Here is a 25,654-nt window from a genome sequence, read left to right as displayed (position 1 = left end):
TAAAAATCAGCAAGACACAGCCACCCCAAAGCTTAGGGCTCCTCTGTTTACAAAATCCTCCACTTGGGTACAACTTAAACACCCCAGGAAAGAGAAAAATGGATAAAGAAGTTGTGGTACTTATGTACAATGGAATGTCACTCAGCCTTGAAATCACTGTCATAAGGCCAGCAGCAGCAGAATGAGTGGATTCAGGTACGATGATTCTAAGTGAAAGAAGTCACACAGAAAAAGAAACTTATCATAAGATACCACTCATAGACGGAATGTAAACATGGCTACACGTGAACTGAATTACAAAACAGAACACAGTCACACATTTAGAAGACGCACTTATGCCTGCTTAAGGGGAGAGGTGAGGAGGGGTGATGCAGAAAACCAGAGTTTGAACTTAGCACAGATCCCGTTCCGTAAACCACATATGTAATAGAGAAGACCTACTCTTTGCTCAGTGAACTGGACTCAACACCCCCTATGCACCGCAGAGGAATATATGTGACAAGTCAGAATCTTAAAACCTATGTATTGATATGTCTCCGTAAGGGAATCAAGTGTGTGTAGAGCGGCAGAAATACTGCAGTGAAATTCAGCTGAAGCCCATTATAAAAATAAACTTCGAAAAACAAAACAAACAAAAAAAAAACACAAAGAGAGTGAAAGAGAGAGAAATTCTTACAAAATTCGTCCAGGGGCTGTGATGCACCCTGGATTGACCTTACCTACCCCCACGGCTGGATGACACATGAGGCTGGACACTTGGGGCTGAGAGGATTGGTGAGGTTGGGTGAGCAAATGCAGACCCTTTAAAGCGGTACTGCGCGCTACCCATTCCATGGGCCCCAACTCTCCAGGTTTAAGGGTCTCTTCCTACAGCTAAAACACGCATGGGAAACCCAGAGGATGGTACACCGTGTGATCGGGAAAGGTTTCTAAAACGTACCTCACTTTTCCTCTCCTGGTGCTCGGGTTCGCCATTCCAGCCGCTTTACTAACAATCTCCCCATTTGGAGAGTCAGCGCCTTAAACCTCCTGTTTCGCACAGTCTGCAATTAGTGCGGCGGATGAACGGGATGACGGGGAACCAATGAGGGAACAGCTGTAGGTGTTTGGACGGGCACATGCACCTCTAATTTCCCATCAGGAGGAAGAATTAACCAAAGCCTCAGCCTGCCGCCCCGGAACCAGAATAGGGCCTGAAGCAATCCTGCGGTTTTGCGGCCGGTTCACAAAAGAGCGAGTTGAAAAATGGAGCTCAGGGGCACTGCAGTTCACAAACCTGCAGAGTTAAAAAGGACAACTTTCGTCGAAAAATATATTGAGGTAAGGCAACGAAGAGGAGTTGAAACCAAGGCAGAATTGCAGCAAACAGGTTTCACCAGGTAGATTGGAGTCTCCTTTAAAGCACAGGACAAGCGGCCGAACTTCGACGATGACGCAGTTGCCCAAAAAGGGCGTATGCGTTTTCGCCTGAATATATTCAGGCGAAAACGCATGCGCCCTTCTTGGCCAATCAAGGAAGCGGGCAATGGAAATCCGCACAGCAAAGAAGTCTCTCTTCAACCGGTCCAAAGGGCCATCCGAAAAAAGTGTAAAAACCAGAGAGGCAGGACAGGCCATGCAGACCAGGGAGCCTTGTTACCCTGATTGGCCGGATTTTAATTGCCAACAGCCACTCTGGAGAAGTGTATGGTGTGTCCGGAAACATGTGAAAAACAGAGCTACAGAGCACAGGGCACTTCCACTCATGGGCATATATCTTGGGAAATATAAAAATCAACAAGACACAGCCACCCCAAAGCTTAGGGCTCCTCTGTTTACAAAATCCTCCACTTGGGTACAACTTAAACACCCCAGGAAAGAGAAAAATGGATAAAGAAGTTGTGGTACTTATGTACAATGGAATGTCACTCAGCCTTGAAATCACTGTCATAAGGCCAGCAGCAGCAGAATGAGTGGATTCAGGTACGATGATTCTAAGTGAAAGAAGTCACACAGAAAAAGAAACTTATCATAAGATACCACTCATAGACGGAATGTAAACATGGCTACACGTGAACTGAATTACAAAACAGAACACAGTCACACATTTAGAAGACGCACTTATGCCTGCTTAAGGGGAGAGGTGAGGAGGGGTGATGCAGAAAACCAGAGTTTGAACTTAGCACAGATCCCGTTCCGTAAACCACATATGTAATAGAGAAGACCTACTCTTTGCTCAGTGAACTGGACTCAACACCCCCTATGCACCGCAGAGGAATATATGTGACAAGTCAGAATCTTAAAACCTATGTATTGATATGTCTCCGTAAGGGAATCAAGTGTGTGTAGAGCGGCAGAAATACTGCAGTGAAATTCAGCTGAAGCCCATTATAAAAATAAACTTCGAAAAACAAAACAAACAAAAAAAAAACACAAAGAGAGTGAAAGAGAGAGAAATTCTTACAAAATTCGTCCAGGGGCTGTGATGCACCCTGGATTGACCTTACCTACCCCCACGGCTGGATGACACATGAGGCTGGACACTTGGGGCTGAGAGGATTGGTGAGGTTGGGTGAGCAAATGCAGACCCTTTAAAGCGGTACTGCGCGCTACCCATTCCATGGGCCCCAACTCTCCAGGTTTAAGGGTCTCTTCCTACAGCTAAAACACGCATGGGAAACCCAGAGGATGGTACACCGTGTGATCGGGAAAGGTTTCTAAAACGTACCTCACTTTTCCTCTCCTGGTGCTCGGGTTCGCCATTCCAGCCGCTTTACTAACAATCTCCCCATTTGGAGAGTCAGCGCCTTAAACCTCCTGTTTCGCACAGTCTGCAATTAGTGCGGCGGATGAACGGGATGACGGGGAACCAATGAGGGAACAGCTGTAGGTGTTTGGACGGGCACATGCACCTCTAATTTCCCATCAGGAGGAAGAATTAACCAAAGCCTCAGCCTGCCGCCCCGGAACCAGAATAGGGCCTGAAGCAATCCTGCGGTTTTGCGGCCGGTTCACAAAAGAGCGAGTTGAAAAATGGAGCTCAGGGGCACTGCAGTTCACAAACCTGCAGAGTTAAAAAGGACAACTTTCGTCGAAAAATATATTGAGGTAAGGCAACGAAGAGGAGTTGAAACCAAGGCAGAATTGCAGCAAACAGGTTTCACCAGGTAGATTGGAGTCTCCTTTAAAGCACAGGACAAGCGGCCGAACTTCGACGATGACGCAGTTGCCCAAAAAGGGCGTATGCGTTTTCGCCTGAATATATTCAGGCGAAAACGCATGCGCCCTTCTTGGCCAATCAAGGAAGCGGGCAATGGAAATCCGCACAGCAAAGAAGTCTCTCTTCAACCGGTCCAAAGGGCCATCCGAAAAAAGTGTAAAAACCAGAGAGGCAGGACAGGCCATGCAGACCAGGGAGCCTTGTTACCCTGATTGGCCGGATTTTAATTGCCAACAGCCACTCTGGAGAAGTGTATGGTGTGTCCGGAAACATGTGAAAAACAGAGCTACAGAGCACAGGGCACTTCCACTCATGGGCATATATCTTGGGAAATATAAAAATCAACAAGACACAGCCACCCCAAAGCTTAGGGCTCCTCTGTTTACAAAATCCTCCACTTGGGTACAACTTAAACACCCCAGGAAAGAGAAAAATGGATAAAGAAGTTGTGGTACTTATGTACAATGGAATGTCACTCAGCCTTGAAATCACTGTCATAAGGCCAGCAGCAGCAGAATGAGTGGATTCAGGTACGATGATTCTAAGTGAAAGAAGTCACACAGAAAAAGAAACTTATCATAAGATACCACTCATAGACGGAATGTAAACATGGCTACACGTGAACTGAATTACAAAACAGGACACAGTCACACATTTAGAAGACGCACTTATGCCTGCTTAAGGGGAGAGGTGAGGAGGGGTGATGCAGAAAACCAGAGTTTGAACTTAGCACAGATCCCGTTCCGTAAACCACATATGTAATAGAGAAGACCTACTCTTTGCTCAGTGAACTGGACTCAACACCCCCTATGCACCGCAGAGGAATATATGTGACAAGTCAGAATCTTAAAACCTATGTATTGATATGTCTCCGTAAGGGAATCAAGTGTGTGTAGAGAGGCAGAAATACTGCAGTGAAATTCAGCTGAAGCCCATTATAAAAATAAACTTCGAAAAACAAAACAAAAAAAAAAAAACACAAAGAGAGTGAAAGAGAGAGAAATTCTTACAAAATTCGTCCAGGGGCTGTGATGCACCCTGGATTGACCTTACCTACCCCCACGGCTGGATGACACATGAGGCTGGACACTTGGGGCTGAGAGGATTGGTGAGGTTTGGTGAGCAAATGCAGACCCTTTAAAGCGGTACTGCGCGCTACCCATTCCATGGGCCCCAACTCTCCAGGTTTAAGGGTCTCTTCCTACAGCTAAAACACGCATGGGAAACCCAGAGGATGGTACACCGTGTGATCGGGAAAGGTTTCTAAAACGTACCTCACTTTTCCTCTCCTGGTGCTCGGGTTCGCCATTCCAGCCGCTTTACTAACAATCTCCCCATTTGGAGAGTCAGCGCCTTAAACCTCCTGTTTCGCACAGTCTGCAATTAGTGCGGAGGATGAACGGGATGACGGGGAACCAATGAGGGAACAGCTGTAGGTGTTTGGACGGGCACATGCACCTCTAATTTCCCATCAGGAGGAAGAATTAACCAAAGCCTCAGCCTGCCGCCCCGGAACCAGAATAGGGCCTGAAGCAATCCTGCGGTTTTGCGGCCGGTTCACAAAAGAGCGAGTTGAAAAATGGAGCTCAGGGGCACTGCAGTTCACAAACCTGCAGAGTTAAAAAGGACAACTTTCGTCGAAAAATATATTGAGGTAAGGCAACGAAGAGGAGTTGAAACCAAGGCAGAATTGCAGCAAACAGGTTTCACCAGGTAGATTGGAGTCTCCTTTAAAGCACAGGAAAAGCCGCAGAATTTAGAAGACTGAAAGATTGAAAAAGATTCAGCCTGCTCAGGGCTTTGTGGATGCTGAGCAGGGGGCTCCTGTGGGGGTAAAGTTTCAGCCTCCTCAGTGAGCTCTGGATGAGGAGGTTGGGCCTCCTGCTGGGATGGAGAAGTTTCAGATTCCTTTGGGGGCTCCATAGTTTTATCTGGGCTCCCAGAAAAATCCCTAGGTATGCTCTCCTCAGGTTAAATGGCATACATACTGGGATCTAAATAATGACCCTGCAACTATTATTCTAGACCCTGAGTGTTTTTTTTTGAAATTGGCCTGTAGTTCTAACAACAACTTTGGCATGCTGTTGATGTTGAACTAGATCTTTCTTCAGGTTTCGGGATGAAACCATAAACTTCATTGGTTTTGAGCTCTTACTACCTAGAGGTGGAACAAGTATTTCAAACGATTGGTGAGCTTCAGCCTGATCCAAACCTGTGTCTTTAGTCTTACTTTTGTGTCCAGAACGCAGAAACAAGGGCTAATTCTGATCCCAGTCTAGAACTGGAACTGCCTCTGGGAGCTCTTGCACTGGAACTGCCTCTGGGAACTTTTGATGTTGGGTTTGCTTGTTATTCAGATCCTGACGTGGAACAGCAAACTGATCTGGCCCTGTAGGCATCTCTCCAACCGAATCCGTGTCCGGGTATGGAACCTCAGTCTCAGTCAACTCCTGATGAGGCGGGGCCAACATCTGGAATGGAGACAAGGACGTCAAGTAATTAAAGCCCCCGGCTTCTGCCAGGGATGTAAGGGGCATGGGGCAATTTGGGAGGGGTTCTGAGGCGTGTGAATACAAAGCCTCTGTCAGCCGCGGGGGGTTGGGGGTCACCTGGATGGGGCCCATGGCCCACTCCGGAGGCTGAACTGCCTGGACTAGAAGCCACCGTCCTTACCACGTGAAGAAGAGCCGTGGAGCGCAGGCACGACACAGAGGCGCAGCCGCGACATAACATGCGGCGGCTCCCAGGCGCAGCGACCCAGGCCAGTGAGGAGCCGGAGCCACATCCTCCTTCAGAGCCAAACCGAACTGCTATGCCAGCACCCCGATGCGAGGGCTCACGTTAGCAACCGCGCGCCCCGGCCCCGCATAACGTCCCATCCGTTATTTATGACATCTTTAGTTGCGCCACAGCTATTAGGCTCGTGCGGAGATCCAATCCACGCCACCAGAATGGGCCTTTTTCCCAGAGTCCCCAGGACACAAGCCATCCTTCCCCTTGCAAAGGCAACAATTACCTCCTGCCAGCCCTCTTCCCAACCCCGCCCTGCCAACCCTGGCCCCAAACAATGAGGCGGGATTTAGGCTGCAGACCTGAGTGGCCCCAAACTCCAGCAGCCCAGGGGTGGACTGGGGAGGGAAGGATGCAGAGCTTCCCGTGGAAACCAAAAACCTGGCATTCTGGGAAATTCAAAAGTGCTAGTCCAGTTCTGGCAATCTGAACTCTTCCTCCTCAAAGCTGAAGTCTGAGAGACATTCTTCCTCCCTTTGGCCACACAGCTGACATGAAAAGTAGCTGACCTGCAAAATGAGCACCAGTTAGTGTGGCGGGAGGGGAACACTCCTTACAGTTATGCTAAAATGTTGCCATTTCCTCCAAACTCTCAGTATTCACGTCTCATGATTCATTCACAACTCTATTATTAGGGAGTCACCACTGAATCAGTGATGACTCCAGAACTTCTGTAGGAGGGGTTTGGGGCAGGTGAGCAATTCATTCTGGGAAAGAGAGTCTAAAACCAAGTGACTGGCCCTTTACATTAGCATGCGAAAACTTCCCCCATCCCACCTTGTCTCAACAGAGCCATTAATGTAGAAAAAACTACAGTGTCACTTTTCAGAGGTCTACCCTGTGTGAACATATGGAGAAGACACTTAGAATGTTAAAGTCAGCATGTTAAGTAATGTTCTTGAAATACTGTAACTAGCACCCAGTTTACTTTCTTCACAGTCCTTTCTATAATCTATTTAATTTTAGTCCTTTTTAATTGTCTGCTATACCTTTAGCACCTAAACTCAAAGAGACAAGGAGCTTCATCCTATTTCCAGTGCCTAGCACATAATGGTTTCTAAATGGAACTGATTCCAAGATTGGCCTCATTTAGGAGTGAAACTGTTGTTATAATCAGGTTTCCAAAATCTTTAGTACCAATATGGAATCCTTTCCTCTCATATTTCACAGGAAGATAGACTTCTTAAAGCCCAAACATGGATACGTTTGAAGTGTCCTTGACTGATTAAAATTGAACTGAAATAATTACTTTGTACAGGAAAAACTTTCAAAATTTTTTCATTTTTCAGAACATAACCACCTTTTCTTTCTCTACCTTCGTCCCTTCAAAACAAACTTTGCAACACTGAGGTGAGTTAAATAATCAGAAATCTAGCCAAAAATTAAACTCTCAATGGCATGAAACACATTTTCTGCTCCTTTAAAAAAATAATCCTATATGCAGTACATTAATGTTTTCTTTTAGAAATTACGTTGACAACTTAATCCCTAATTCGAGGCATCCATATAACTGGTTTACAGAAAGGTTCTTTGGCAAAAGATTTAACACAAGATACATAAGAGATCTGGGTAATACACCTTACTTGAAAGGTATGAATAGTTTTTAAACAGTGTAGCATAATCACACTTAAGACCATAGTTACTTTGTTCCCAAATCCCTGCAATTCTATTTGAGGGGAGTTCTAAAGGGCCTGTGTCTTTTCCTGTGTCCACAACCATAGACGTACACTGGTGGCCCTCAATCCTGCTCTCCAAACATCAAATAATGGGCCAGAGACAAGGCTCGGAACTTGGAAAAGTCCTAGAAATTTCCTGCCTCAAAAGCAGTTTCAGAATTTCACCTTTTCCTAAGGAAGACAGAGATGAGTAGATATGCTGAAGTCTTCCAAATCCTGCTGCTTATTTTGAATTATGGCTACACTGGCTGTGTATTCCTTGAGTTTTTATCTCCACATACTTGAATTAAATCCTGTAGTTCCTCTTCGGTTCTAGCATCTGTGACATCTTCACAGGGTCTATACGCCACAGGTGTTTTACCACTTTATGTAATAAAGTTAACAAGGATCAATTCAGAAGTGTTCTTGTTCTAAAACTTCCTGTATACAATGGTAGCACCGAATAATTAGACATTCTTTTGACTTCTAAAAGCAGAAAATAAGAGCATTTTCCTAGAAGTTCCCTCATCAGACATGGCAGTTTTTATCATAATTATTTGTGAAAACATATATAAGAAGTATCAACTTTGGTTCAAAAACTTTATGAACTTAGAAATAAGAACTAAGGAATAAGGACATAGAAATTAAAAGCTGTGGAAACGAAAATGTTCAATCACAATACAATTAAATAGGAAGGCATCAGGTGGGAGTCAAAGTGAGTTCAAACCTGGGAGAGATACCACTGGACTATAATAGATACTTCCTATTAGAAGCAAGGTAAGTGCCTACTCCTTGGGACCAAAATTCTACCAGATACAATGAACATAGCTTTGGAGACAGAGACAGAGAGAGAGAGCATTTGAACACTCTACTGGCAGAAACTGGCCCATGTACATTTTGGACAATACAGCTTTCCTCAAGGCAAGCTATGGCCACCAGGCTTTTTGGTCTAAGGAGTTTTGGGTACATATAAGGAGTACATTGGCATATTAGGCACAAACAGCCCAGTCATTTAGTTTGGTCCTTAAAGGTTGTTACCCAGAGTTGACAGCGGATGGAGATTCTGCCTGATGACCAGGGAAATCACACTTCACTGGAAGGATTGCCCAGGCTGGAAAGCCAAGACCAATCCAGGGTCAACTCTTACAAGCAAATAAGGTCTCTGACAACTTAGCTTGGATTTCTCAGTCTCTAACCCTGCAGGGCTGTGAAGCAGGGGAGCGGTTCTGTTCCGGGAATCTACTGATCATAAAGTTTCGTTTGGGCACAGCCTGTGCCATTCTCACCGCTGCATAACTCGATAGGGAAGAAAATCAATCCTATTCAATCGCATGACCACATTCAAGGTTTACAAAAACATAACTGATTATTATACAAGAATCATATTCACCCAATACATCAGAAATGAAAACGGAAATTAAACTGATTCCAAACACATAATCTAATAAACTCTTCAACAAGAAAACAGCAGTAATAATAATAGTCAATATATTTTGTCTGCTTACTCTGTTTCAGGCATAGCTCTAAGCTTTTTAGATTCATCATCCCATTTACTCTTACAATATCCCCCATTTGGTGGTAAGCTGAATTACTAACCCTATCTGCAGATAAAGAAATTGCAGCTTAGAGATATTAAATACCTACAAATGTCTCTGGCTACAAAAATCTAAAATTGCAACAACAACAAAATCTAAGAGACAAAGTTAGGACTCAAACACAGGTGTCCAAGGCTTATATTCACTACCCTATTCTGTATGATAAGCAAGCAATTGAGGAAGAACTGGATCAAACATTTTCTGTATGAACTGAGGCAAGTCATTCTACATCTAAACACTGGGGACAATAATATTTGCCGTCGTTCTTCTCATAAATGCCACAAAGAACAAATTTAAGACTGCTGCTGCAAAAGCATATGGTGAATGAAAGAATATGTAATGTTTTAGATAACCATTATTTTCATCCAATTAACTTTTCAAATAAGTTTATTTGCTCACTAAAACTGAAGTACTTCAAGGACAATCAAAAAGGTCTTACCTAAAACCACATTCAGCAATTTCTGGAATGCAGCTGTTACAGCTTTCTGAATAGCAAGCTTCTGGGTTACCTTCCTTCCCATAAGGAATGATAATGACCCTAAATCCAACCAAAACAGATGAATTTAAAATGCCTATATGAATAACTGATTTCTAGGTTATATGTTTAAAACTAAAAATGCATCTGTGATTCTTAGATCATTACCTTAGTGATTAAGGGCAGGCACAATACTGGGGTACGGGTGAATGTCTCCGTTGCAGGTATACCCTGGCATGGCATATTTTTACTGCTCAGATCTATTCTGGAAGTTCCTGAAATACTAGACGGGAAATGTAAACCAAAAACGTGGCACAAATCTCACATTACTCACAGATTTCAAATGGACAAGCTGAGGCTACACTGCTACAGACCCTGCTATCCTCTGCATCAAGGGCTGGACTCATACAGTGAGATAGATTTGGTTGTAGTGCAGATGATCCGGCCTCTACGCAACCATCACCCACTCAGGTGAATGGTGGAGCCTCCTCCACCCCATTTGCTAACAGCCCTGCCTCTGACTTAAAACCCTAAGCCCAAGTGCCATGGATTCTAGGAAAAAACTCAGTACCAATCGGAATCCCCTTTCTAGGGATCTACGTTTACTTATTCTGCTCAGGCTCTTTTATAGGAGGCAAAGGACTGAACATTTACACAAGAGTTTATTTCAATCTTCAGACAATAATTTTGTTGGGATAACTGAAGGACAGAAGACATCTGTATTTGAAGGACTATTTTAGCACAAAAATAATTATTAACCAAAAAAAAAAAAAAATTCCTAACTAATTTTCCCTCCTCCGAAGCTTCTTGACAGGCAGTCAGTTCTAAAATTCTAAAGGTTAAGGTGCTGTCCGGTATTGCCTAAGATAAAAACCTATATTGTCAGGCAGAACAATTCTGCCCAGGGCTTTAGTTGCTCAGAAAAGGTGATGATGTAATTGAAAAGTGGAGTTTCAGAAAGAAAGGAAAAAAGAGAAATCCCACTCCCTCACCTTCCCACACACACACATACTGGAAAGCAGACCTTCCTCCAACTTATCCAAAGGTTCCTCAGCCATGCCAACTCCAGGACTCCTGCACTCGTGGGAGGGCAACACCACCTCTAAAGCACAGAAGAACTTCAGGCTTTGCTTCTGAAGTGGCGTCACAATATCTTCATTTTCCCTTTCTTCAAGGTTAGAAAGATCCTGAAGCTGTTAGGATTTTGAATTAAAGGCTAGACTTCAACATATTCTGTTGTTAGAAATAAATACCAAACTTCAGCAATCCCAGGTAATAGTTTAGGTATGCTATCCCTTCAAAATTAACTGAGACTTGACAATGAATGACTAGATATGGACCACTGTTTTTTTTATGATATACCATACAAATACTGGAGAAAATTATGGACACCACCATCCAAGTCATTGAGATTAGCACTAATTCTAGGTGGCAGGCCAATGCTCAGATACTTTCATGTGGAAGTCTCTCACATCTCCCCATAGCCCTGTTTTGTTCTGCTCTCTAAAGTCTAGGAGTTCAATGTTAAAAGGAGTCTGGTTAGTCTAAGAAAATCTATAGAGTTTACCTTGATGATCCTTTTTGACGACCCACGGAAACCAAAGTTGTAATTTGCCAATTCTTGGCATCTGGAGCTCTTTAGTGCAAGTGTATTATGTTGAACCGCCTTAGGTCTGGTGCCGAGATGAACCTAAAGACATAAAAGACCTAAAAATATCACAACCCTACATAGAGACCTCATTTTGGATATACCTGAGATTTAACATTACCAATTTTATAGAGTGGTTGTGAAGATTAAGTAGGAAATTTTTAGCAATGAGTTCACAGTGATCCCTAAATAAATGTTATTTATTAAGTCAGTACTTTTCTGCACCATTTCCAGGACCCCTGATTAACCGGAAGGTTTCCTGACCTCTGGTGGTGAAAGTGATGATGAAAGAACCAAGGAAGCCCGGCAGAAGCCTATTATGGGGCTGGGGGTAAGCAAAGGAAGTGAACTGTTTTACTTGTCTCACCCTGTAGCTCCTGCTTGAGAATATGACGTGAAGAGGAGACAAGATGGACCTGCCACTGAATTAGGACCTTAATCTGTAGCACCCCCTCCCCAAGTTACTAACCCCTGTAAGAAGAGGGAATACATATACCTCTATGAATGTAAATAAAGGAGCCAAAAGAATTAGAGGTTCATCTGCATTAACAGGCTTCTTTGAGAGTGCAAATATTTCCAGTCTTAACTCTCTAAAGAACTTACATATTACTGTGGAGTTTTTATATCACTAGTTCTTTCTTAAAGGTCCATTTCCATTTTGAACAGGGTGTAGTATATAAATATAGTCATAAAAATTCAAATAATACAAATAAAGTCAAAGCATTGTTAATTCTTTATTGATTTGTTTCTGCATCTTCCTCTGTCACTAGTTTATGAGCTCTTTAAGTGCTTGAAGGAACGATATCCTTGTTACCAGAAACAAGCATAGATCTTGGCATACAATAGAGGAGTGATGGTCTGTTGACTGAGTGAATGAATGAGTACATAAGAAAATGAAATTACTTTCTCCAACTGAAGCTGCCTGCTGGGAAGGAGAAATGAAGATTAATTTTTAAATGTTGAGTGTCGCATGGGATGCTAGGCCCTGTACGGTGAGTCATAATGGAGCTGTCCTGGACAATTAGGAATCTTCAGAAGGGCTCTGAGCCCCTGGGTAGTAGAGACGGCTGACATCTAGGATAAACTTGCCACAGTTCTTCCTGGCAAACCTTTCCCTTCGTGCGCTGAGAAAAACTCAGATACATTAGGCCTTTCCTTCATTTTATTTTAAGATGTTATTCTCTTTTATGTATTTATAAAAAACAGAGGGGAAGTAAGATAAGAAGTATGTATACCTGCCAATGAATAAAAGAACACGTAATTGGAACTTCCGTGCTGGTGCAGTGGTTAAGACTCCATACTCCCAATGCAGGGGTCCTGGGGTCGATCCCTAGTCAGTGAACTAGGTCAGTGATCCCTGGTCAGTGAACTAGGTCTCACGTGTATGCTGCAACGAAGAGTTTGCACGCCACATTTCAGGAGCCTGCGAGCCACAAAAAAAGGAGCCTGCCTGCTGCAAATGGGGAGCCCACATGCCACAACTGGGGAGCCCCTGAGTCTCAACTAAGGAGCTCACCTGCTGCAACTGAGACCCGGTGCAACCAAATAAATAAATAAAATTGAAAAAGAACGCATAAGTAAAGTAGGGAAAAATTTCGGGGTTGTGGGTAGTAAACTAAGGCTCTGCATTAAATAAAGAAATCTAATACGAATGCCCTTTCCTCTCAACTCTATAGTGACTTGGAGAACTTTTCTTCATTATTCTATCAGTGACAGGCTTTATGCTGTGAAAATCTCCGAACCTACACTTATGGAATGGTCTTAATGTCCGATATAAGAAAAGAACTCATTACTCACAACTGATACCAAGTAACTGTTTCATAATCTTTCCAGGACCATCTGTAGTATCTGAGTGGTTATGTGAAATGGTCGCAGGGTCTGCAAATTAAAGAATGTCTGACACAAAATCATTTCAATCCCAGGGAGTACTGCCAGGATTGAAGTACTGCCAGGGTGTTAAACAAGGTAAAGAAGTGGGAGGTAGTGTACCTGGAGTCACATCTGAGGAGAGTTCTCAGATTCAGTAAAGGTGAAATCAGTGAGTAAAGAAATATGGGTGAGAATAGGCAGCAAGGTCAGTAGGAAGTAGCCAGAACAAGAAGCCAATCAGAGAAGACACACAATTAAAAAGGGAAAGGTCTGGGAAATCTAAGCCTCACTCACTTATTCAGAGGAATTGAAATGGTCCTTGAAAAAGGAATGGTGGCTGAATGGAGGTACATAATGAAATGTTAATTCTGGGGAAGTCAAATTGGATGGCATGTTGATATGGAATAAGGTTTCTACAATGCATTAAAGAATATTTTAACCATTTTCTGGAATCTGAAGCGAGTTCTGAATAGGCAGTTTGAGAGTGATGAAGATGATGAAGACTCCTTTATGTTACATCTGACCAAAGTTTGTCAAGCTCGGGACTTCCCTGGTGGCACAGTTGTTAAGAGTCCGCCTGCCAGTGCAGGAGACACGGGTTTGATCCTTGGTCCTGGAAGATCCCACATGCCGCAGAGCAACTAAGCCCGTGTGCCACATCTACTGAGCCTGTGCTCTAGAGCCTGTGAGCCAAAACTACTGAAGGCTGCGTGCCTAGAAACCGTGCTCCGCAACAAGAGAAGCCATCGCGATGAGAAGCCCACGCACCGCAACGAAGAGCAACCCCCGCTCGCCACAAATAAAGCCGGCACGCAGCAACAAGACCCAATGCAGCCAGAAATAATTAATTAATTTAAAAAAATTGTCAACCTCACACATTTAAAATCAACATAAAAGTAAATATAAGGAAGACTCTTGTGAAGATTTCTTAAATTAAGGGGCAGCATAAAATGACATGGGGTTTAACATCGGTTAAGTTTGGGTTTGGCCTAGTTTCCACATTTACTGTCATGAACCTTAAGTAAGTCACTTAACCATCCTGAGTTCGAGTTTCTTCATCTAAAAAAAAGAAAGAAACAACTAGGAAACTGGGGGATCAGTGGAGCAGTGCATCTGAGAGCACTCTGTACACCACAGTGCTGTAGAAACGCTGGCCTTTTTTTTTTCCCGCCCTGGTATCTTAGTTTCCAGACCAGGGATTGAACCAGCGCCCTCAGCAGTGAAAGTGCAGAGTCCTAACCACTGGACCACCAGGGAATTCCCGAAGGCCTATTAGTTTTAAATTCAGCACCTCATCCCAGTAGAGCGAGGAATTCCACATTTGGACCCATCTTCACTGGAGATGTGTGAAAAAGCTGCTTCTGGTCACATGCCTTTTGGGCTCTGTGGGCATCTCTTGCTGAATAAAACTTGATGATGGCATAGAACCCAGGACCACCCACTGCTGCATTTGGGAAGACTGAGACAGAATACAGAAAGCCAAACCGGGAGAAGACTGTGAAGAGAGAATGCTGTAGGGTGGTCTCACACTAAGAAAGTGCAGTAAATTTCAGGCCCAGGAAACCAAACCGCTCATTCCCTTATATTCCCCCAGCCCTTTGCACACGTAACTGTGGTGAGCCTGGAACTCCAAACACTTCTCATTTCATTAACAAGTTTCCCTCTGAAATCCTAAACTTCGAGAAGCATTAGGAGGCAATGACTTCTGTTGGGAACTATGTCTCAAAAATCTATGGGGGCGAGTTGACCGCTCAGGTCGTCTCTAGAACTAAGATTCCTCTCAGCGGAGACCACAGGCAGATGAGGTGCTGAAGCAGTACCCCGGGGCGCCCAGTTACTGGGGCACGGGGCGGCTTCCTCCACCCTTCCCTCCGCTCCAGCTCCTCTCACTTGCAAGGCCTCGGCTGTGGATCCAGAGCTCAGCTCCCACACCAGCAAGGTTTTGTCACCCCCGATGGGAACCGCAAAAGGTACCAAGTGCATCCTAACATCACCGCGCGAGCGCTGCTCGGGGAACAAGCGGACTGCACCAGCAAACGGGCGCCCGCGCTTTTTAAAAAGTTAGTGCCAGTAAATCTAATATATAGAAAAATAGTTGAAAGCCCCTGAGTGTTTTGTGGATAGAAAAGCATGAGATTCAGAGCAAGTTCAGAGCTTGACAGTCTAAGAATAAACTAGCTCTCCATTCCATTAGAAGGACTAGGTAGCAGCTTCTGGTTATGGAACCCGAAACTCTCAGGCTCCAAATAGGACATAAAACAGCATCACTTGTACTCTTTATAAAATTGCAGAAACAAACAAAATAAACAAAACTATATTTACACCTGTCCTATAAGACAAAGTGTACTTGAGACCTAATGTATATAAAATCAGTTAACAAACTGTGATGCACTATATCAATAAGTTCTCATTTGCACAGAGCACAGCATAGGATATGAGGCCATTAATGTTAATTCCCTTCCCCCTTGGATTCCTTTCTCTTGTTCCTTTAACTATGCGGATCAGTTACATTATTAAGCTAACAACGTAACTGAGATATTATTAGCTTAATAATGTAACCAAGAATCTGATTTTTAGCCAGGGGGTAGTTCTTAGAAACTTAGGGAGCTGGAACTCTGAATGAATGAATTAAAATAATGCAATTACATCATTAATATTAAAATTTATCATCACTGATTAAAAATTAAAATATTAAATTAAAAATTAATTATCCTGCAATTGAGACTCACCACAACGTGTGACGTCTGTCAGGCATTCGCTGTCACAATGCAGCTTGACTGTCTTTCAGACAACCTCAATAATATTTTTAAATTGGCAGAGGCAGCAGGCATTAAGGCTAGGTAAGATCCTATAAATGGAAACACAGGTAATTAAATTCGTGGTAAAAGAGTTACTTGAGTAGGTAGAAGAGGTAGGCCAAGGCCACCACAGACCAGTGCAAAAAGGAGTTCTTGGGGCATATGGACTGCAGAACTGGATAGGGGCCGGTTGGCCAATTGCTGCTCTTGACTGTTGTAAATAAATATAGAGGAGGAGAGAGGTGCCCAACAGAAGGATTAAGATGGCAGTAGATATGGTATGCCTAGAAAAAAGGGAATAGGGATTAGAATTGGGTGACACTGATCTGTAGTTTAAATCCGAAGTATCTCCTTCCAACCCTAAAGCCTCACTTTGGGTTGAGAGTACACAGGAAGAAGGCACACTTCTAAGAAGAGTCTGAATAAGACCGCACCTTCTGGAGTCCCTTTCTCAGGTCCTATTTGTGAGTAGTAATATAGTAGAAATTATTCTAGTAATAGAAAAGCATCGTGTGGTTAAACAATAACAGAGGTCGCTTTGGCCAAATCTGGACAAAAGGAACATTCCAAAGAATAACATTATCATTATAATAAGGTATAACCTAGTTAACTTATAAAAAAGAACATAAGTTCATAATGATACTCAAATGAAAAGTGGGGGAGCTCTTCTTTATATAATAATGTCAACTAATAAATGCAAAAGGAATGATAGAATTAGGAAAGTGTCATTTTGCATCTATCAATGTAATAATCGATTCAGACAAGGATTACCATTGATGCACAGCTGGGTGAAGAGTTGTTTGAAAGTAGGATCTTTACTGATCCCAAAGTATCACCCCACATATGATTTATCAATTACCAAGGGGAAAAATAATTTTACAATGGAGAGATATGGAAGATACCACCTTAATCAAGTGATCAAACTTAGCACTGGGCCACCTGAAGTGATGAAGTATGAAGAATACATCACCTACATAGTATTCTTCCCCAAAATATTTACTTTGAATCTAATGAGGAAATAGACAAATCCAGATTGTCAGGCAATTTACAAGCTAACTGGCTTAGAATCTTCAAAAATACCAATGTCATAAAAGACCAAAATAAAAATAGGGAAATATTCTAGATTAAAGGAAACAAAGATATGACATGCAATGCCTAATCTTTAATTGGACCCTGTATCAAAATAAAACAGACTGAATGTTATTGGCTTCTGGCCAAGATTAAGTAACAAGGACCAATTTAACCTCCCACCTGAAACAATGAAATCATCAGACAGAACATATGAAACAACAGTTTTCAAGAAACTGGACCTCAGGCAATAAAGTTCAGTGATCCCCAGGAGATGGGAAATAAATGAAGTGATCCCCATAATTGCCCTAACTTACTTCTCTGAGAGAGTTTCCAGGTCATGGTACAGGGAAGAGAAGTCCAGGCAGAGACTGGTGGACTCCCTGACTGACGAAATGGAGCTGACAGTCTGGAAAAACCAAGGTAACTAGAGTGCACAAAGCAGACTACCAGAGAGAAAAGAAGTGCACAGACAAAGAACTCTGGAGATATGCAGAGGGATCTCTTGAGAATTCAACAAAGTATTTGTCAGTACATTTGTGTGAGGAATTACTTGATACCAGGAAAAGAACCACATGAAAGGATTAATAATAAGAATATCTGGATATCACACAGGGTTGTAGGAATAGTACCTGTTCCTACAAGTCAAACTGGAAAACCTCATGATACTCAGAAAAGACTTGTCTCAGTAGTTGCAAATAATGAGCTCCAGACTAAAGGCTACTTGGACTCCTACCCAATGAATCTTAAAAGCTAGACCTAAAAGAATAAAATTGTTTTGAGTAACTTCATTCCACCCAAAACAAAGCCCAAGCATTTTACAAGAATTTAATACATATAGCACACAAGAAACAAAAACGCACATGATCGGGGATCATATGAAAAATTGCCAAGCATGCAAAGAAGTAGGAAACTATGACCCATAGTGAGGAGAAAAGGCAATCAATCAAAACTAACCCATAATCTATACAGATGTTAGAACTGGCAGAAAAGAACATTTTAAGTTTTTATACATGAAGAAAAGTTATTATAACTGTATTTCATATGTTCAAAAACCCAGACAAAACACTGAAAATGTTAAGAACAGGCACGGAAAACGTAAAACAGTCCCAAATTGAGCTTCTAGCAATTAAAAACAATGGCTAAATGAAAAAGACATTGAATGAGGTTAATTGCAGATTAGACACTGCAGAAGAAAGGGTCAGTGAACATTAAGGTATAGTAATAGAAACTATCCAAAATGAAACAAAAAGAGTAACAAAACTAAACAACAACAAAACTTAATAGAGCATCAGTGAGCTGTGCAACAACTTCAAGTGGCCTAATACATGTGAACTTAGAGTCCATGAAGGAGAGGAAAAATACAAAAATTCGAAGAAATAATAGCCAAAACTTTTCCAAATTGGTAAACAGTATAAAGCCACAAAGTCAAGAAGATCAATGAACTTTAAGCATAGGAAACATGGACAAAACTACACCAAGGCACAAAAAATAATCAAATTGCCCAGAACCAGCAATAAAGAGAAAAATTTAACAGCAGCCAGAGGAAAAACCTATACACTACATAGAGAGGAACAAAGATATCAATGACAGCAGAATTTTTGTTGGAAACAATGTAAATGAGAAGTCAGTGGTCAGTCAGCCAATTCTATCAAGCTAGAATTCTACACCCAGATGTATCAAAACAAAAGCAAAATAAAGACTGTCTCAGACATACAAAAGCTGCAAGAATTCTTTACAAGTAGAATTTCACTATAAGAAATGTTAAAAGAAGTATTTTTAAGCAAAAGGAAAATGACACCAGATTGGAATATGGATCTACACAAAAGATTAAGAATACTGCAATTGGGACTTCCCTGGTGGTTCAGTGGTTAACAACCTGCCTGCCTGCCAATGCAGGGGATATGGGTTCGATCCCTGGTCCGAGAAGATCCCACATGTCGCCAAGCAACTACGCCCGCATGGCACAACTACTGAGCCTGCACTCTAAGCCTGTGTACCACGACTACTGAAGGCCACGCACCTAGAGCCTGTGCTCTGCAACAAGAGAAGTCATCCAATGAGAAGCCAATGCACTGTAACGAAGAGGAGCCCCTGCTTGCCGCAACTAGAGAAAGCCCAGGCGAAGCAATAAAGACCCAACGCAGAAAAAATTAATTAAAAAAAATACTTAAAAAATTTTTTGAAAGGATTTTAGTCATTCAATATATGTCTCTGACCACAATGGAATTAAATTAGAAATTAACAAATCCGAAAAAGTTCCAAATATTTGGAAACCAAAGAACACTCTTCTGAGTAACTTTGTGGTCAAAGAAGAAATCAAAAGGGAAATCAGAAAGTATTTTGAATTCACTGAAACTGAAAACATAATATGTCAACATGTGGGTGATTGCTAATGCGGTACTCAGCTTCCTCAACTTCCACCTTAAACTGGGAAAACGAGAGCAAATTAATCACAGAGTAAGAGAAGAAAGAACACAATAAAGATCAAAGTAGAAATAAATAAAATGGAAAACAGGAAAATACTATGGATATGAAAAGGATAATAAGAGAATATATAGAATACTTTATACCAATAAATTCAAGATGAAATGGACAAATTCCTTGAAACACATGCACTACCAAAGTTTATTCAAGAATACAGATATTAAAGAAATTGGGTGTGCAGTTTAAAACCTTCCAACAAAGAAAGCTTCAAGTCCAGGTGGCTTAGCTGATAAATTCTACCGAACATTTAAGGAATAAAATAATGCCAAGTCTACACAAACTCTACCAGAAAGTTGAAGAGAAGGGAATACTTCCCAACTTATTTATAAGGCCAACTTTCACCGTATCAAGATTAGACAATGACATTACAAGAAAACTATAGACCAATATCTCTCATGAACACAGAGGCAAAAAATCTTAACAAAATTTTAGCATATCAAATCCAATAATATATAAAAATATGATACATCATGACCAAGTGGGGTTTAATCTCAAGAATGAAAGGTTGGTTTAATATTTGAAAATCAATTTACCAACTTACTACACTAATAAAGAAAAATCAGGACATCTCTGGTGGGGCAGTGGTTAAGAATCCACCTGCCACTGCAGGGGACATGAGTTTGACCCCTGGTCAGTGAAGATCCCACATGCCACGGAGCAACTAAGCCCATGCACCAGAACTACTGAGCCTGAGCTCTAGAGCCCGTGAGTCACAACTACTGAGCCCATGTGCCACAACTAGTGAAACCCGTGCACCTAGAGCCCATTCTCTGCAACAAGAGAAGCCACCGCAATGAGAAGCCGGCATACTGCAATGAAGAGTAGTCTCTGCTCGCCACAACTAGAGAAAGCCTGCGTGCAGGAATGGAGGCCCAATACAGCCCATAAATAAATAAACAAATTAAGAAAAGAAGGGAAAAATCACATAATCATTGCAATAGATGCAGGAAAAGAATGAAAAAATCTAACATCCATTCCTGATTAAAGAAAAAAAAACAGCCCTCAGCAGACGAGGAATGGAAGGAGACTTCCTCAACTTGATAAATGACTTCTACAAAAAACTTAACATCATATTTAATGGTGAAGGACAAAGAACTTGCTCGCCAGTATCAGGACAAAGGCAAGGATGTCTGCTCTCATTACTTCTATTTGACATTGCACTGAAGGTTCTAGCCAGTACAATAGGGCAACAAAAAGAAAAGAGATATTCAGAAAGGAAAGGAAGAACTAAACCTATGTTTATTTCCAGATAACATGATGATAGAGAAAACCTGATAGAATCTACAAAATTGCTACTGGAACTCATCAATGAGTTTCTCAAGTTTGCAGGGTACAAGATGAACATACAAAAAGATTAATTTATCTCAACAAACAATCAGAGATCAAAGTTTTAAAATACTACTTATAATAGAATCAAACATATAAAATACTTAGAATAAATCTGACAAAACATGTAGCAGACTTGCACAGTGAAAACTGTAAAATATTGCTGGGGGAAATTAACGAAGACCTAAATAAATGAAGAGATAAAACGTATTCATGGATCAGAAGGTTCAATATTGTTAAGACATCATTTCTCCCCAAACTGATTTATAGATCAAAATACCAGTAGGCTTTTCTATAGAAATTGACAACCTAATTCTAAAATTCATGTGGAAATAAAATTTAGAATAACTAAAACAACGTTGAAAAAGAACAAAGTTGAAGAACTAACAGTAACTGATTTCAAGGCTTATGAAGTAACACTTTCAAGACATTGTGATAGTAGTGTAAAGATAGACAAAAGGATCAAAGGAAGAGAATAGAAAGTTCAGAAGTAGAGAGATGTGGACACTGACTTTCAGGTTCAAAGGCATTTAAGTGGAGAGATGATAGTCTTTTCACCAAATGATGCTGGAACAATTGAATACACAGGTGCAAAAACCAAACAAAAAAAAGAACTTCCATCCAAACCATATACAGAAATGAACTCAAATGGGTTCAAAGATCTAAATGTAAAACATAAAAGTATAAAATTTCTAGAACAAAACAGGTGAAAAATTTTATGACCTTGAGTTAGGCAAAATTTCTTAGATACAACACCAAAAGCATAATCCATGAAAGAAAAAAATAGATAAATTAGACACTATCAAAATTAAGAATTTCTGCCCTGCAAAAGACACTCCCGAGAGAACGGAAAGATGAGTCACAGAATGGGAGAAAATACTTAGCAACTTACATATTCGATAAAGGACTAATTTCCAGAATATATAAAGAACTCTCAAAACTCCAGAAAAATATATATAAAAGATAAAAAGATATACAGATGGAATATAAGCATATGAAAAGACGTTTGACATGATTAATCATTAGGGATGCTACAGTGAGATACAACTACACACCTATTAAACTATCTGAAATTAAAAATACTGAGCATAGCAAGCGTTGGCCGCAACGTGAAGAAAATACAATTCTCATACACTGCTGGTAGAGATGTAAAATGATCAAACCACTATGGAAAATAGGTATTTTTAAAAAACTTAAACATACACTAAGCAATGATCCAGCCATTCTACTTGCAGGTATTTACCCAAGAGAAATGGAAGTATATATCCATACAAACACTTGTACACAAATATTCATAGCAACTTTATCTGTAATAGACAAAGACTGAAACAACTCAATGTTCATCAATGGTGAATAGATAAATTGTGGTTCATCAATATAATGCAATACTATTCAGCAATAAACAGAAATGATTTACTGATCTATACAACAATATGGATGAAAATTAAAATAATCATGCTGAGTTAGAAACCAGTTAGAAGAAAGTATACACTGTATGATTCCATCTACATACAATTCTAGAAAATGCAAACAGAAAGCAGAGCAAGGGTTACATGGTGATTGGGAAGGGCAGGAACAATGGGAAGGAAGAATTACAAAGAGACGTTAAGAAACTTTCTGAGGAGATGGACATTTTGATTTTGGTGATGTCTTCATGGTGTTTATATATGCGTGTGTGTGAACACAGATTATTCTATGTCAATTATACCTCAAAAAGCTGTTAAAAGAAATGATATTATATGAGAGAGACAACTGGGGAAATTTGAATAGCAACTCTTTATAAGGTAATGTCATTGTGTAGGAATTTAATTTCTTCAATACTGTGTGTTAACAGTATTGTAGTTACATAGGGAAATAATTTTTAATATCCACAGAGGAAGGCATCTAGCTGACAAGAGAGGGATCGCAATTGTGGCAGATGCTGTGGGAGGCTGAGCAAGATGAGGCTAGAGCAGTGAACAATGTGTGATGGCATGGTGAAGACAGTCATTTGTCAGCTGACCTGACAAAGATGGTTGGAACAGACTGCTAAATGCAGGGCCCTTTCTGCATACTAAGCTCATGCAATCCCCTCACCTAGCCTTGGCATAACAGAAAGTTTCTATTAGCTTGCCATATTGGAGGGGGGATGGCACAGTTTAAGGTGCAGTAAGTTGTGTAATAAACTGTCACAATAGGGTCCTACAGAAATAATTTTTAAACTGCAAAGAAATGAAACTTGACCCTTCCCTCAAAACATATATGAAAATTAACTCAAAATGAATCATAGACCTAAATGGAACTATACAACTTCTGGAAGAAAACATAGGAGAAAATCTTTGTGATTTTGGGTTAGACAATGGGGTCTCAGACAAAGATTTCTTAGATAAGACACAGAAAAGCACAAACCATCTAAGAAAAATTGCTAAGAGACTTCCCTGGTGGTTAAGACTCTGAGTTCCCAATGCAGGGACCCGGGTTCGATCCCTGGTCAGGGAACTAGTTCCCACATGCATGCCGCAACTAAGAGTTCGCATGCCACAACTAAGAAGCCCATGAGCCGCAACTAAGGAGTCCATCTGCCGCAACTAAGACTCAGAACAGCCAAATAAATAAATTAAATAAATATGAAAAAAAAGAAAAATTGCTAAATTAGAGATCATCAAAAATTTAAAACTTCTAGTCTTCAGAGACACTGTAATACAATGAAGATAAGTCACAATCTGGGAGAAGATATTTACTAAACACATATCTCAGAGAAAGGACTTTTTCCATTGCTTTTTATATAAAGCACTCTTAAAACTCAATATAAATATCCAATTTAAAAATGGATTTGAACAGACACTTCTTTAAAAAGATATTTGCACATCAATAGACACTCAACATCATCAGCTATTACAGAAATGCAAAATGTGGCAAAAACCACAAGATGCAACTACACACCTACGAGAAAGGCTAAATTTTTTTGAAAAACAAATATAAGGATCAGGTGATGATGTGGAGCAACTGAAACTCGCATAAACTGCTAGTGGGAAAGCAAAAAGGCACAGGCACTTTAGAAAACAGTTTAGCAGTTTCTTAAAAAGTTAAATATGCGCTTAGCATATGATGAAGCAATCCCACCCTTAGGTATTTTACCCCAAAGAAATGAAAACATATGCTCGCACAAAACATATGTTCACACATACATGTGAGTGTTTTCAGAGGCTTTGTTCAAAACTGCCAAAAAACTAGAAAAAACTCAAATGTTCATCAATCACTGAATGCGTAAACAAACTGTATATCCACACAACTAGAATACTGCTCAGCAATAAAAAGGAATGAAATATTGACAGGTGCAACAAAACAGATAAATCTCCAAAGAGACTAAGTGAAAGAAGCCAAAAACAAAAGGCTACATTCCACATGATTTCAGTTATAAGACATTCCGGAAAAGGCAACATTACATGGACAAAAATCAGACTGGTTGTTGCCAGGGGCTGGTAGTGGGAGGAGGATGGATTGACTACAAAGGGACATGAGGGGTCTTTTGGGAGTGCAGAAATGTTCTTTACCTCAAATGTGGTGGTGGCTACAGAACTAACTATACGTTTGTCAAAACACATCACACTGTATATTTAAAAACAGTGAATTTTGTGAAATGAAAATTATACATAAGTAAAGCTGACTTAAGAAAATAATAAAACAAACCTAAAAAAAACAAATGAGTGAAAATAAATGTCAGAAAAATCAACTTACAGTTTTTCCAATTCAAGGGTCATCATGAGCATGCTTTCAATTGTTGTGACACTTGTGTTGTTCCCATGTCTCTGAAGGAGAAGCCCAAACATGCATGATATAAAACCCAAAGACAAAAATTCTAAACTTCAAAAGATACTTAACATGTGATTACTTCAATTCTGGCTTCTGACTTGCCATAGGTGATAATTCCAAAGAGCTCTTATTGAAGAAATTTAAATTTGCATCATCAAATGAATGACCTTGGTGCTGAACAGCACAATCATTTTTTATTATCCTAGCTTCTCATTTTCAATTGCATCTACCTCTTTGATCACTCTTTTTTAAAAAAATAATGTACCCCTTATTCCTTTTTGCTTTCTGGGATAAATAATATTCCTACATGCATCTACATCTTCCATAACTATATGTGTTCTTCAACACTGTTCTCATTCTCTGCTGGCTGTCTTACCCGTATATATTCTTTCTTAATCCTTTTCTTTGCCAATAACTCTTATTTTCAATAACCCAGTTAAAATCTAAATTATGACTTTTTACCCAAAGTACTCAATCTTTGACGAAAGAAAGAAGGAGCAGAAATTATCTCATGAGCCATGAAAGTGTTGCAATACTTACAAATATTTTAATGCTGGCAATTTAAAAAGATAAGAATCTTCACCTGTTGTCAAAGGATTACGATTGAGAATTCTGAAAAATGGAATGGAATTAAAATTATCTGCATTTTCAATTACTTCCATGAAAGCTTATATTCATTTTTTTTGGTATGGAACTTGAAGGTCAAAAAAAACCCATTTTCTCTCTTTACCTATATATCACCATTAGAATTTGTAAAACACCGTTTCATTGGGAACTAGGCAGGTCTCTAGATGATAAAATGGAGAAGAGAAACAAACAAAAAAATAGAAATAAAGTGGCTAGCATAGAAAAAATATGCCAAAGAACTTTTCAGGTTCAAAACCCTCGAAGTGACTATACTGGTAGGAAGCCCTTGCTCTGTAAAAAACTACTATTTCTAGTGTCCTCCATA

At 40.6% G+C, this 25,654-nt stretch overlaps 1 protein-coding gene across 1 annotated transcript; it reads right to left on the bottom strand.

The window, feature by feature from the left end:
* Nucleotides 1–6,396: 6,396 nt before the first annotated feature.
* Nucleotides 6,397–15,214, bottom strand: LOC309968908 (RAD52 motif-containing protein 1-like; the record flags this gene model as incomplete). The annotated part of the gene is made up of 7 exons (XM_082850427.1): nucleotides 6,397–6,498; nucleotides 7,947–8,032; nucleotides 9,679–9,777; nucleotides 10,739–10,907; nucleotides 11,282–11,404; nucleotides 14,563–14,742; nucleotides 15,122–15,214. 7 exons carry the CDS (start codon nucleotides 15,212–15,214, stop codon nucleotides 6,397–6,399), a joined length of 852 nt encoding a protein of 283 aa, XP_082706553.1.
* Between the last annotated feature and the right edge of the window lie 10,440 nt (nucleotides 15,215–25,654).

The sequence above is a fragment of the Leucopleurus acutus genome, assembly GCF_964270905.1.
Source record: "Leucopleurus acutus genome assembly, chromosome: 1".
NCBI classification, from domain to species: domain Eukaryota; kingdom Metazoa; phylum Chordata; class Mammalia; order Artiodactyla; family Delphinidae; genus Leucopleurus; species Leucopleurus acutus.
This window is presented reverse-complemented; position numbering and strand designations above follow the sequence as displayed.